This window comes from Triturus cristatus, chromosome 4_2, assembly GCF_964204655.1.
Source record: "Triturus cristatus chromosome 4_2, aTriCri1.1, whole genome shotgun sequence".
Classification (NCBI taxonomy): Eukaryota; Metazoa; Chordata; class Amphibia; order Caudata; family Salamandridae; genus Triturus; species Triturus cristatus.
Genome location: NC_140586.1, coordinates 512,355,497 through 512,370,960, shown reverse-complemented (window position 1 = coordinate 512,370,960; position 15,464 = coordinate 512,355,497). Strand labels below are relative to the sequence as shown.

Here is a 15,464-nt window from a genome sequence, read left to right as displayed (position 1 = left end):
TGGACTATCACTCACCAGGGTATCAGAAATCATCCATCCATTGCTATGGCAGAAAAGAGTAGAGCCTCCCTGGGTGTAAATGACCCCCTTATTCATTTAACATCATAGGTCTTCAGAATGTCATAAAACGTCTAGGGTTGGAACAAAAGAAGCTTATCAGGCCCAGACAGGAAACTTGACTTTATGGATGCTTTTAACAAAAGCAAGTTCTCTGTTACTTTCTTGTGTACATAAAATACAATATATGCTCCTGTCCAGATTATTTTCTATACCACAAAGTCCTTCACAGTAAACACACCTAGAGCTTATCGGAGGTGGTTGAACTCTCTTTGAGAACCTCATCATGGCTGAGAGGAATATGCCTGATGAACGGACCTGTGACGGGACTGACCCAGGAACTTGATTTGTGGAAGTTCTGCATGTCGTACATTAGCCTCCAGCTGTACGTTCTTGTTAGAAATGGGATTTCTGGTTGGCTAAGGCTTGCACCAAAGCCAGGCAGAAACCACCACTCTAGTCAGGGCAAGGGATTTACACGCCAAAGATAACCCCTGCTCACCCCCTTGGTAGCTTGGCACGAGCAGTCGGGCTTATCCCGGAGGCAATGTGTAGAGCGTTTGCGAACACCCACACAGCAGCAACACACTAGGCACACCACAAAAGGAACTCCACACAAGGGTATATCAAAAATAGCCTTTGTATTGTCATAACACATTAGATCATAATCACACAATGTACACTGTGCCAACGGGCACCAGGCAGTATTTACAGGGGGTTATTTACACACGACAGGGCCAATTGGGCCACTGTCAAAACCATCACAAAGCACCAATTGTAGCACAACTAGTAACTTCTGGTGAAATACTGTACTGAGAACTAGATCCTGTAACATAAAAAATATAGGATGCTCAAATCATGTCAGGCATGAATCAGCTTAGCATAGACCACATGAATCCCCTTAGGGCCATCATTAGCATACCCACAGTGTGCCCCAATCGGGGGTGCAACACACTGAAACTGGCCCTCGGCCAACTGGCCTCTCACAGGGACTCAAACGCCCTATGTCCCAAAGTGTCAGGGCTGAGGCTGCCAATGCAGCAATTAGGAAAAGTGCGCAATGAACTTGGCCTAAACATAGCAGCTGCCCACTAATTGCGGTGAAGCTGCGCAGGCAACAAGATGCTGGTGTTGGAAAAGCGGTGCTGGGCTATGGGGCCCTGCTCTGGGGCTCTTCCAATAACTGTAGCCCAATGGAGACCCACAATGTGCCCCGAACATACCACAATGCCCTTGTGAAGCCCCACTGGGACTTCTTCCTGGAATGTGCCCCACTCGTTGCAGCTGCCCACTGCCAGGTGGGGCAGCTGAAAGATCATAGGCACGGGCCCCTCTGGGACTCCTTACAACAATTAGGCCCCTTGTTGGAGCCCCACGGGCTCTAGGAACAAATATGGCACCGTTGGAGCGGCCCACTGTCAGGTGCGGGACCTCTCAGACAGCGAGAAGAGAAGTCCCTACTCACCAGGCTGTTCGGGTACTCACTCTAGCAAGGGGAGGAACTCACCATAAGCAAAATCAAGCCCCACTCACCGGGCTCTACTGTTGTAGGCAGGAGCAGGAGTCTGGTGGCAGCTCCTCTCCTGATCGGTCTTTGTTTCCTTTGGCAGCTGAACCAGGCAGGAGGGGTGGGCTCCCGCCTGACTTCAGCACCAGTGAGGCTCTCACCGGCCTCCGGGAGCCCCGCGCACCATCCGCAGTGCTACCTCTCTCCCTTCCGGTCGGACACTGCTTCCGTCTCGCGGCTGCCTCGGGAACCTCATTGGGAAGGCTCCTCACTGCGGGGTAGGCTCCTGCTGGAGACGTCCAGCACCACATGCAGGGCGCACCCCGCCGCTGCGGGAGTCCTGCCTTCAAGACCTTCCTTCACTTCCTGCTTCCTGGTCAAGCCCCACCCACAAGCAGGCAACACCGCTTTCTTCTTCGGGTTGCTGCTCGTGGAGCCGACGGCAATTACTTTCTTCCTTCTCTGTCGGCAATTACGGGGTGGGCTCCCACTTAAAAGGAAGACACTTGCGGGGTGGGCACACGCTATGTGTATAAAAAAAACGATGAATAAATGGCAAAGATGCGGGGTGGGCACCCGCTCGGGGCACAGAAATGCGGGGTGGGCACCTGCTCCAATTCTGGCAATTGCGGGGTTGGCACCCGCTGCTTGATTATGTATAAAGCGGGGTAGGTTAACGCTACAGGAGCGCACAAAATGCGGGGTGGGCTCCCGCTTCTCCCAGCAACCAGGTGGGGGAATCCCCACGTCGGGATTCCCAAAAATAGAGGTGTTCTCCTCAGTAGTAAAAAGATAGCGCCCCATGAGGCTCTAGGTCCAAGGCAAAGGTCAGGGGGCCCAAGGCTGGGCTCAGGCAGGTCAGCACACAGGGCCTTCAGCAGGGAGGCAGTTCCTCGTGACAGTTCCTCCTGGAGCCCAGCAGCAGCAGCCCCCAGCGTCAGAACAAGCACAGCACAACCTCATGGGGTCACAGCCCCTATATTTATATCACTTTTTCCTTTGTCTGAAAGCACAGGGCTTGGGGAAACCAGTTGCAACTGGTTCAGGGGGGAATTGGAGCACTTTGTTTACCAAGCTCCTCTTCCCCTTTGTCAGGTGGGGCTAGGTGCTCAGACACACCACAGGGGAGCGGAGCCAGCATTCACTAGGGCAGGCACACTCCTATTCAGGGGGGAGGGACTTCTCCTTCCACTACTCAAAAATGTAGATGTCCCATTCAGCGTAGCGCTGACGCATCCTGCCCCTCCTGGAGCCACCCTCACCTCACCAGCCCCTGTCACTCAAAAGCCAGACATGCAATTCACATCAGGCAGGCAGACCCATAGCACACAGACATGCCAACTTCTAAAAGCGGCATTTCTAACATAACCACAATACATCTGCGCACACGATTGCGCAGCATTTATTAATACCAATTCACACATACCAGACTTGACCACACTGCGCCTCTCATATCAGGACTTACCCCTGACACACATTTCATCAAGGAATCCCCCATGCATTCCTATGGGAGGGCAGACCAATCTCATTAAATGATTGAAGGCCTCTTCTCCACACACTACTCTCAAGCCAAACCAGTGGTATTGAGTGGGTTTCAGACATTGACTTCAATCTGATTCAAGTCTGCTCATGTGAGCTCCAGAAACTCGCCTCCAGAAACTCACTTTCTCAGCTTGCAATCCTTGCATACTACAAGAGAATGCATGAAACCACTAATCTAATGAGCACTAGATTATTGAGCCAAATGTATGCTTGCAGAGTGGGGGGTGCTGATGTCAGCAGGCTCCCACCCTTAACTCACATAACCCATAGCCCCACAAGACCTTTTAGGTGGTAGTGGCGTTTTAGTTGGGGGAAACTTTCAGTTCCAACATAATGTTTTAAGCTAACAAAACAGCCACGGAAATTCACCAGTTAAAGTTATCTCTCATAATTATAACTTGTGCCCTAAGGTAACTATAATTCGCACCTCCGCCATGCACAGCATTGTCATTAATGATGACATTGCACATGTTGCAGTGATGTTATCAGTGATGTCATAGCGCAAGCCATGAGAGATGTAATATGTGGGGAAATTCGTAGTGCATGCTGAATGCGTGAGTAATAGTTACCTTAGGGCACAAGTGCTAGTTGCTATAGATAACTATAACTGGTGAATTTCAATGTTTCTTTTTATTTTGAACGTTATGTTGACACTGACATTTACCCCTAACTTTAATGTCACTTTAACCTTTGTTTTTTCAGTAAATTTCTAGGTTTCTTAAAATGTAAAGCTATATTTTATTACCATACGTAAAGCTAACCCAGCTTGGCCACCTCCGTAAACCACTATTGAGCAGAGGAACCCCTCTTCCCTTGGCTTTTTTTTTAAAAAAGGGAAAGGGGTGCGCCACCCTCCCCTAGCCACTATTATGCCTGGGGACCCTACCCATAAAATGTTAATATGGAAGGGTGGCTGCGTAGTCTCCCTCCCCGAGCCCAAATGAACTCCAGGGATTCAATCCTCTGGGGGCATATAGTTTATTATTAGGGGAGGAGGCCATATAGCCCCCCCCTCCATGAGTTTTAATACCCCGGGGCCGAATTCTATTTAGAAGGAAGGGGTCACAACACCCCCCCAAACCTTAATAGGCCCGAGGCTGAATTCTATTTATAATGAGAGGGGGGCACATGGCCCCTCCCCCTCGAACCTTAAAGCGCCCCAGGGATCCCATCCTCAGGGGCCACATTTCATTAAAAAGGGGAGGGGACCATGCAGCCTCCCTCTCCGAGCCTTAATAGGCCCTGCATACCTTCTGGGTGGGTGCCCTGGTGTCCACCAGGGTCACTCACCAGACAATACGTTGTGGGGCTATGCAGGGAGCACCAGAATCCCCATGGCCCTGGTCAGCTCTCCACATGCTGAAGGAGCTGCCATTGCTTTTACCCAGTGAGAGCAGCTGTTTATGCTTGCTCCCGCTGGGCAGGAGTAATGTGTGTTTCTCTACCCACAGGAGCATGGACAGGGAAACAAAAGTATTCTCCCACCTGATGGAAGCATTTTGAAATCTCCCATTGAGAGAGAGCAGATATGCCTTCCAAGCCTGGGCTCCTGCAAGCAGGCAGGCAGGCACATCTGCTTCCACCTGGCGGGATATTTATAAATGCTTCTGCTGGGTGGGAGCAGACATATGTATGTTTCCCTGCCCGTGCTAATGCAGGCGGGGAACTACTAAGTCCCGGGTTTGGGTTCCACGGGACACACAAATTGAGCTGCCTCAGGGGAGGGGGACCTGGCACCTTTACAGGCTCAGGGAGGAGGGCAGCACAGCACCCTCTCCTTTGTTTTGGCATTCGACCCCAGTGGGCAGAGGCCTATTTAAGATCAGGGAAGTGAGCAGTGACGCCCTCTTCCCCTTTAATATGTAAATCGGTCCTGAGAGATGGACTACACTGGGGCTCGAAAGGATCAGGAATGAAAGTAGAGTGCCCACTCATATTTTTTTTTTTATTTGACCCTTGGGAATGGTGTCCCTGGAGCTCAAATCAGGTAGGAGGGCAGGCCCTCACTCATGCCCCTCCCCAAATATCAAAAAAATGGAGGGACGCTAATTTGTTTTACTACTGCTGCAATCTAGAATGAGTCCTGTGGGATCATGGCAAAAACTAGCGATTTCTGTTTCGTATTTTGAACCCAGGGGGTCCCACAAAGGCTAAGATGGGCAGGGTATCCCTACCCTGCCAGCTCATTTATTGTTTTGTTTTTTAAATTGCAGTACAGGGGGCTAAGTCCCAATCAGGGCACAGTCTCCTGCTGGAGACTGACTCCTCCAGTAGCAAGATGGCCCAAGGGAAACAAAGCCCCCGAGGCCAATCAGAAGGCTTAATTTTTAAAACTGGGTTCAAGGTCTCTCAATTTCTCTATCTCTCTCCCTCTAACCCAACCGTATATACACATATTTTTTTAGCTTAATATCTCAAACTACTCAATAGATTTTCACCAAATTAAAAAAGCACACTTTCTGGGACAAGATCTAGCTTCCTGATACATTTGGTGTAATTCAATTCAGCAGTTTTTGCAGTAGCACTGTTCAAAAAAGTCCATAGAAAATGCATGTGGATTTTGTATTTTGCCCCCCCTTTTTTTCTCGGCCCCCGCTTGTCATGTCACCCTGAAACTTTCCATGCACAAACTAGACAAAAAGTAGAACTTTTTCAAATACGTTTTGTGATGATTCGCCAAATGATGCCAACGTTATTAGCAAAACAAAAAAGGCATTTCGTACATTTCGTATGGAAACACAATCCTGACTATAACTATCATCATCATGAAATCTAGTGGAGGATATATCCTGAGTAACAACCACCCACCCTTCTTGTTCAGTCCTGTCTAAATATATGTGATTACCTTTGCTGCACATGTTTGCCACCTATAAAGTGAAGTTAGAACCAAGTCCTGTGCACACGTTTGGAGTATTGGTTATAGGGTAAAAAACACTATTCAAAGTGCTTTCTGTGCAGAAATCATGATGGTCGACATCAGGAGTATCTTTATGAATATTTTTTTTATATCAATTTTCTTAGGTCAAATACAGAAAGAGAAAAACAGCCGGCACGTGTTTCGTCACAAAGTAGTACATTTGTGACTCTTCAGGGCTGTAGGGAAAAACAATCTCTAGTGCGATAATCGCAGTACCGGTGATAATTCCAACCCGGTATTTGAACGGGTTCAGCAACTGTAACTTCAGAGGGAGAAGGTGGAGTGTCACTCTTCCCCGGTGTTTTTGAGGTCACCAGAAAACATAATGGACAGACGTGTACGTCCGAATGGTGGGGAGACATTAGCTCCCCGGTGTAGCAGGCGAAAATGGTGTCTGTCTCGATTTCCGGGTAGTGGATATAAAGTGAAGTTATCCCCCACTTTCAAGGCAGAATTTTTAATAATATTTAATGAGGATGATAAAAACAATTGTGTCTTTTTTTGCAGGCAGGGGATTGGAAGTACAGCCTTTGCAACACACAGACTGCTGCTCAGGTTCTAAGTATGACAGTCACCTCTCGGGCAGCCAGCAGCAATGTGCCCCCAGTGACTATAAAGGCCCAAATGAATAAAGACACAAACAGTTTCCCGCATCCTATGATTGTGTACGCAGAAATCAGCCAAGGCTTTTTACCTGTAACTGGGGCAAATGTTACAGCGATTATTGAACCACAAACTGGTCCGGCAGTGACATTGGAGCTTCTTGACAATGGGGCAGGTAATCATGCATATTTACAATACATACTTAATAAATAGTATTTCCTTGAATGTTTTATATATGTTTATGTATTGAGATCTAAATGAATGGAATAATACTTTTGTATCTATTTTGGCAATAAAGAATACTTCCAATGAGATTAGACCTGAATATAGCAGCTCCTGCACTCATATAACAATGCCTATAGAAATTAGGGAACTCGTTACTGTAACACACTGTTTAGGACTCTCCCCGTTTTCAAATGATTATTTTTATTGTTTTTAATGGATAAAGGAGCCACCCTCACTGCATACACGCTGGCCTTTCCGCCATACTTGATAGAAATATCAATATGGATTCTGTTCATCCAATTGAGTGAAATTGTGAATAATTTGTAGTTGGAGGACACTTTTTTGCTAGAAACAGACAATGAGTCCACATATTTCAAAAGTAAATTTAAATTGTATCTGGGCACTTGAAAGATATTGTTTTTATTGTAGCATGAGCATCTCAAACAGTAGATGCTTTAAATGAACAGTAAGGACTGCTCGCTGTGCTCTATATGCGACCACAAGCCCCTACTCCGAATCTCTTCGCAAGTGGACGTGTCGCCACATTCTCTTTCCTTTACTGACAGATCCCTTTGCAGATCATTAATTCATTAATCAAAAAAGATTTGAACTAAAATAGTTAAAGCTACTGAGCTATATTTCACATTCTGGGATCGAGTCATGTGTTGGAATTCTGGTCTGGACAAGTTAGTTCACACAATGCACCATGAACAAATTCTAAATCTCCAGAATATTTCTACACATCAAATATGCCGGTAACAGAGTAGTCTTCAAGATACTATATTCACCTTTTCAGGATGTACTTACTATAATTTGAGGAAAATATATTGGTGCTCCTTCGTCTCCCATAATTTTTTCTGAAGAGAAAGGCTGCAAGGATATGACTACATGAGATGGCAATCAGGAGCACACTGGCCACAGGAGAATTTGAATTATCCACGGGTGCAGCAGGACCACTAGGACCCTAGTGGATGGAGAGCAGAATCATAGCAAAATACTCACCATCTTCCCACCACCCTATCAAAGGCAATAAGGCACCCACAGTCCTGGGGTGGTATGACGAAATATCTCCACGAAAATAGTGACTTTCCATATATATATTGAGGAAGGCAATCGCCAAAACGCGTCTACCAGGTGTTTTGACTGTGTGTATACAAATAATCTGATGTGCCAAGTTGTGGGATAAAAACCTTACCTTGAGGCGACACGAGCTGTGTCAGACCCGTCTTTGATCCGAGAGGCGGGATTGGAGGTTGATGTCTTGTTCTGGTGCACCGTAGCTTGCCGGCAACTGTGTGGGAAGTGTAAAGTGCATGAGGTTGCACACCGTGGCGCCCCCCTCCCCCCCCTGTCATACTTTGTAGCAATGGGGAGAGAGCAGCATATTGACTGCTAAACAGGACGCTTCTCGGAGAGGAAAACCACCATTGATCCTGCTACATTGGGGAGAAAGCAGTTTAACAGCTGATGCCAGTCAGGGCTTTATCGTGTGCACGAGTAGGTTACTTAACCATGCTCGCAGATTTGGACAGTTTTTTGCTCTGTTGGCACGACTTCAGGTGCATTTGGTTGTGCACCGGGGGCATTGAAATATGTAAGAGAGGACAGTACTAACTGTTTGTAGAGACTCCTCAGTCCACTCTCTATAAATGCACGGTATTGCTCCAATGGGAGTTCACTAGATAGTATTTCAAAACTCTGTGAATTATGAACTGTCTTACATGAAGCTGGCATTGAGGAAGGCAATGGCAGAAACAAGTCTGTCAGGTTTTTTGACTGTGTGTACACAAATAATTTGATGTGCCAATTGATGGAATCAAAACCTTACCTTGAGGCGACCTGAGCTGTGTCAGACCCGTCTTTGATCCGAGAGGCGGGATTGGAGGTTGATACATATATATACATATATATATATATATCACTGAAAAAACCATAGGTTTCACACATGTTATAGTTAGCTGGACATTTTACTGATAAAAAACCAATGAAATTCCCCCGTTATAGTTACTGTAGGCAACTATAACTCACGCGACCGTAATCCTCTGCTGATTTCCTATGTGTCTTTATGAAAAAAAAATATTTGTAATGTATGTATAGCTAAAATTTAATGGAAGAAGACATGGGCAAATAAGTGTCTAAATACAGTATTAGCATCAGCAGAGGATTACGGTCGCGTGAGTTATAGTTGCCTACAGTAACTATAACGGGGGAATTTCATTGGTTTTTTATCAGTAAAATGTCCAGCTAACTATAACATGTGTGAAACCTATGGTTTTTTCAGTGAATATATATATATATATTCACTGAAAAAACCATAGGTTTCACACATGTTATAGTTAGTGGAAATTTTACTGATAAAAAACCAATGAAATTGCCCCGTTATAGTTAGCGCAGGCAACTATAACTCACGCGACCACAATCCTCTGCTGATGCTAATACTGTATTTAGACACTTATTTGCCCATGTCTTCTTCCATACATTTTTAGCTATACATATATTACAAATATTTTTTTTTCATAAAGACACATATGTCATCAGCAGAAGATTGCGGTCGCGTGAGTTATAGTTGCCTGCACTAACTATAACGGGGCAATTTCATTGGTTTTTTATCAGTAAAATTTCCACTAACTATAACATGTGTGAAACCTATGGTTTTTTCAGTGAATTTGCAAGGTTTTTTAAATGCTAATTCCTAACTATAACGTGTGTGAAACCTATGGTTTTTTCAGTGAATTAGTACGGTTTTTTAAATGCTAAGTTTTTTTCCCTTATAATAAGCCCTGTACATTTGGTGGCCTACGGCCACCAAAAGCACAGGGGGTGGGGTAAGTGTGGATAGTGGTTTTTTCCATTGTAATAAGCCCAGCACATTTGGTGGCCTTCGGCCACCAAAAGCACAGGGGGTGGGGTAAGTGTGGATAGTGGTTTTTTTATTTTTATTTTTTTACCGTACGCTTACCGTAAGCGTACGGTAAGCGTACCCCGCGAAATTGCCGAAAAAAAAATACAACCGTTTTTGCACTTGGGGGATGTTTGGGGACTCCCTCAACATGACTATGTGGGAGGGAGTTGTCAAAACAGCCCCTTTACATGTTTTTGGGCTTCCGATTTTAAAAATCTCTCTCAGTGCGAGAGACAAAATGGCGGCCGCCGCTTCCTGGTTTCGGCCGATTCGAATGTTTACTAAGATCTAAGAGCCAATCAGAATCGCGCTCGCGCACGCCACCGTACGCTTACCGTAAGCGTACGGTAAGCGTACCGTAAGCTGGCTCAGATATATATATTGATTTAAAGGCTATTTTCTCAGAATCTACTGAACAGATTTACACCAAACCTACAAAAGGCACTTCCTTGACTTAGGGACTACCTCTCTGCCAAATTTTGAGTAATTCTGTTCAGCCATTCGGGCTGTAGCTCGTTCTAAAGGTCCTATGGAAAAATGCATGGGAAAAACGCGTTTTGGGACCCCCCTTTTATCTCAGCCCCCGCTTGACGAATCCCCCCGAGACTTTCAGGGTAGGAGCGGAGCGTAGCGCCCCACCTATTTTGAGAAATTCGCGAGGATTCGTCGACCGGCGCCAAAGTTATTCAAAATAGAATGTTGAGGTTTTCCTATGGAAACGTGGTCCTAACTATAACTACCTACTGGCTATCGCCAGTAGGTAATATATATGTGTGTGATCAAGGCCATCTGGTGGCCGAAACGCGTAATGGCGTGCTGTGTGGGTGCTGACTTTCATTAAAATCCTGTGAAGCACGAGCTGGTGTCCGTGTGCTTTCTTCCTCGCCGCCAGGAAGACAGCTTTTGGAACTCATATACATATATATATATATATATTCAATGAAAAAACCATAGGTTTCACACACGTTATAGTTAGGAAATAGCATTTAAAAAACCTTAGAAATTCAATGAAAAAACCAAAGGTTTCACACACGTTATAGTTAGCTGGACATTTTACTCGTAAAAAACCATTGAAATTCCCCCGTTATAGTTAGTTAAGCTAACTATAACTCGCGCGCCCGCAATGCACTGCTGATGACGTCACATATTACATCACTCATGACATGGTCAGTGACATCACTCATGACATCACTGATGACATCTCAAATGACATCACTGATGACATCACTGATGACATCATCCCGTGAATGTGTGTTTTTCTGAAAATTAAATATGTTTTATATATGTATATCTCAAGGTCGATGGAAGAATAAATGGGTATATAAGTGTCTAAATGGATGATTTGTTTTTGAAAAATTGATTGTGTAACTGACTGATTAGGTGTATCATAGTGAATACATGGCTTAGTGAGTAATGTTTAAATATGTATATATCTGTATCAGTCTCTCACTTTGTGTATAAGTGGCTGCATGGGTTGGTGAGCAGCTACATGGGTGTCTATATAGGTTATTAGTTGTTTTTTTGAGTATGAGTCTGAGTGTCTGTATGGTTCGGTGGGGGGTATTACGTAGTGCATAGGTGCATGAATGAGTGACTCACTGTTTGTATGTGTTGAAGATAGTATGTATGCAGGACTGCATGGGTGGATGAGTGTGTGTATGGGTGTGTTAGTGAGTGAATGACTGTCTCTACAGTGTCTTTATGAGTAACTACATATGTTTTAAACTAGTATATGTGACTATTGGTGTATATAAGTGAGTATATGTGAGAGTGAGAGATTGAAAGAGTTCCTGTGTGAATAAGTATGTGTTTCTATAAGTGATTGTTTAAAAGACTAAGTATGTGTAAGTTTCCGTAGAAGTAAGTGTGGTGGTGTGTGTATAACTGTATATGCAAGTAAATGTATGTTTGATTCTTTATTAGCATGAGTGACTATGTGTGTGAGTAGCTCTATGGATGAGTGGCATTGTGTAACAGGATGTATAGGTGTATGAGTACATATGATAAGTGAGTACATGTATGAGTGACTGTATTGGACTGTTGGTGAATGAGTGGATGTGTATGTGGATCTTAGAATTACTGAAGAGGTTGTTGTAACTGTTATTGGTATGTCCATTGTTTTGTAAATTTTAGTCTCTATTTTTGAATGTGTGTATCAAAGGTTTTATTAGGGGAAGAGGAGGTCTGCCACTCTATCACAAGGATGATGTCATCAGTGATGTCATCAGTGATGTCATTTGAGATGTCATCAGTGATGTCATGAGTGATGTCACTGACCATGTCATGAGTGATGTAATATGTGACGTCATCAGCAGTGCATTGCGGGCGCGCAAGTTATAGTTAGCTTAACTAACTATAACGGGGGAATTTCAATGGTTTTTTACGAGTAAAATGTCCAGCTAACTATAACGTGTGTGAAACCTTTGGTTTTTTCATTGAATTTCTAAGGTTTTTTAAATGCTATTTCCTAACTATAACGTGTGTGAAACCTATGGTTTTTTCATTGAATTAGCAAGGTTTTTTAAATGCTAATTCCTAACTATAACGTGTGTGAAACCCATGGTTTTTCCAGTGAATTTGCAAGGTTTTTTAAATGCTAATTTTTTTTTTTCTTCTATTTTTTAAACATATTTTTAATTTAATGTTCTAACCTTTTATAAAGACTATGGTTAAATTTTTAAAATTCTTTAATATGTTTTTTTAAATATATTTCATAAAATAAACATGTTATAATTTTTTCCAGTACATTTTTTCCTTTTTTTTTTAGTACGCGTACCGTAAGCTTACGGTAAGCGTACGGTTTACGCAACGCCCGTAATTTATCTACGCTGTTTGCGTATAGTTACGCAATTTGCGTAGCCGCGCGTACTCCGCGTGGGACGCGTACGCGTGTACGCTACACGCGCGCGTTACGCGGAAGTGTCGGGTAGTGACTGTTATGCGCATGCGCGCAAGCGCGTGTCTTTTTTACGCGCATGCGCACTTTTGCCGTAAGCGTACCGTAATCGTACCGTAAGCGTACGGTAGGTCATGTGATCATGAAACACAACTTTTGATTGGTTGAAACTACTTTCAGTTCTAGAACTCTCCTACACCACACCCATTCCCCTCATTTCTGCTTGTGATCCCTTAGGAGAAGGAGCTGGGTTGTCTTTGTGATACGATGGCAGACCAGCAGAGCCCTTCTGAGAGTGAGGCTAGCACTAGCAGCACTACCTTGAGGCAGAGAGCGAGGAAACAAAAGACTTCTTATGTATGGGATTATTTTACTTTTCCTGAAGGCCAGCAAAAGGTAAATGCACCCTTAGTAACTTGTAGGCTGTGTAAGCGTGTACTTTCAAGAGGTAATCCTGACAGGAAGTATTCCTTTGGGAATCATACCATGATGAGGCACCTCAAGGATGTACACAAGAGGACACATGCTCGACTTACTGGAGGTAACCCTTCAGTAAGTGAACCAAGCACATCCACAGCAGCTCAGCCTGGACCATCATCTGCAGGGCTGACTCCTTCTTCTGCAGGTCAGGTGAGCCCTTCATCTGTGGGGGGAGCATCTCCTTTTGCTGGCCCTCTGGAAATTAACCCTCGGTTTGCGAGGGTTGAAGTACGGTGCGCCCATTGTCACGATCTAATTACTTATAGGGAGACCAGTGTTTCCCTAGTGAACAGTAAAATAGATCAGCACACTTGTCGTACCGTCTAATATTCCCAATCTTTCTTTCCTCTGTCCCTGCATGAACACAACGGCTCTTTTAAGAGCCAACCTTACCTTTCATCTATTTTTTATATATGTTTTTAAAAACTTTTTTTTTTTTTTTTTTACCGTACGCGTACGGTGCGCGTAATTTTTTTTTTTTTTTTTTTAAAAACACTAAAAATCAATTATCACATTACAAGGTCCTTGAGAGACTACAATTATTATTATTGACTTACCATACCCACTCAAAAAAATATTTATTCATTTGTTTTAAAAAAAAAAATGCTTTAAAAATGGTTCTAGTTTTCGAAAATTTTCTATATCAATCTGAAAAAAAAGAAAAAAGTATTAATATTTTTAAAACATTTTATAATACAGTACACATATTTACATATTTATCAAAAAATATTTTTGCCTTATTTTTGCTGTTTTCAGAATATATTGCATTTCACTATAAATTGTGAAAGCAATTGCATTCATCATTTTACAGCGGGCAAAAAAAAATAACAATCTCAAAGATTGTATTAAAAAAGCCCAGAATCTCTTTTTACTTAAACTTAACATTATAAAAAATACATAATATTCTAAAAAAATATCATCTAATACCAATACTTATTTCTTTAAAATACCGTCTGATATGTTTGTTTCAGAAGTATAATCACAATATTATATCTCAAATAACTCCACAATACATCTGATTCCATTTCCTTTAGGCCAAATAGTAATTTTAAAATTTTTTTGGGATTAAATTTCCAACGGTAATCCAATAAAATTCTAAAGTTTAATTTGTCCAGATCTCACCGATTCTCTGTAACATTTTGGTTCACGAAAAATTTTTGAATAATTTATTAAGTCCACAATAGAATTGGTTACTTTTCCGCATGGCCAAATAGTAATTTTTAAAATCATTTTTGAAAAAATTTCCAATGGCACTCCAATAACATTCCAAAATTTAAATTGTGCAGATGTTACCGATTATCTCTAAATTATTGGTTTTTGAAAGTTTCATTAAAAATTAAAAAAGTCCACATTACAATTGGTTATCTTTCCATTAGGCCAAATGATAATTTAAAAAATCTTTTTTTTAGAAAATTCCAATGGTAATCCAGTAAAATGGTAAAATTATTTTGTCCAGATCTTGCCAAGTCTCTCTAAAATTTAGGTTTCAGGAAGATTAGATAGGAATTTGCTAAATCAAAAGGCAAACGTTGTTTGAAAATCAATTGGGAATCATTACACAGTGTCCAGCCTTTTTCACATTTAAGATAAACTGTGTAATGTCCAGAAGTAACAGTAGGTCCATCATGGAAAATTATTGCAACAGTTACAAAAGGTTTTCCTGAAATTGATAATTGCTGTCCTGTAAACTTCTTTATTAAAGTATCCAATTTTGAACCATCAGCTCTACATCGTTGCATCATTAAAATTACATACTGTCCGTATTCCTTTAAAATTAATGTTGAAAACATGTCAGATTTACACTCACCGCATTTCATGCTATGATTAGCATCTTTAACTAATTTTGCAAAAGTGACTGTTTTACTCTCTGGCAATGTCAAATAAATAAACCTTTCATTATCAACATTAGAGCCACATATATTATAACAGTTTTCACAACTATGTTCCCATTTATAAGAGAGACCAAATAAAATATCAATTGCAACTTCTTCTACTTCCAGTACTTGAAGAAAATACATCAAAAATTCGTGTGCATCTTGCTGTTCATTTTGAGAAAACTGTGTTCGTCCTGAACATATATCTAAAAGTTTTCTAATTTCAGTAGCACTTTCTATTTGAGTTTTATCTTTACTCAGCTTTTGAAAAAGGAGACTCAGCTCAGAACAGAATCTTTTTCCCTGATTTACTATTATCTGCTCTTGCAAACTTTCCAGATAAAATGCAACATTCAGCACTACATTTGCGTAGCAGTTGACATCAGAGCTATTTTCAAAATGACATCCTACAACCTGTTCTTCATTTTCCTTTTTCTTTTTGCTTGCAATTACATCACTCC

General features: G+C 42.4%; 1 protein-coding gene across 1 annotated transcript in view; it reads left to right on the top strand.

The window, feature by feature from the left end:
- The window catches only part of LOC146834644 (calcium-activated chloride channel regulator 3A-1-like), a 637,940-nt gene that overhangs the window by 459,472 nt on the left and 163,004 nt on the right, over positions 1-15,464 (top strand). The window contains exon 11 of the mRNA XM_085602115.1: positions 6,531-6,801. Within this exon, the coding sequence (XP_085458241.1) occupies positions 6,531-6,801 (271 nt within the window). The remainder of the gene's footprint in view (positions 1-6,530; positions 6,802-15,464) is intronic.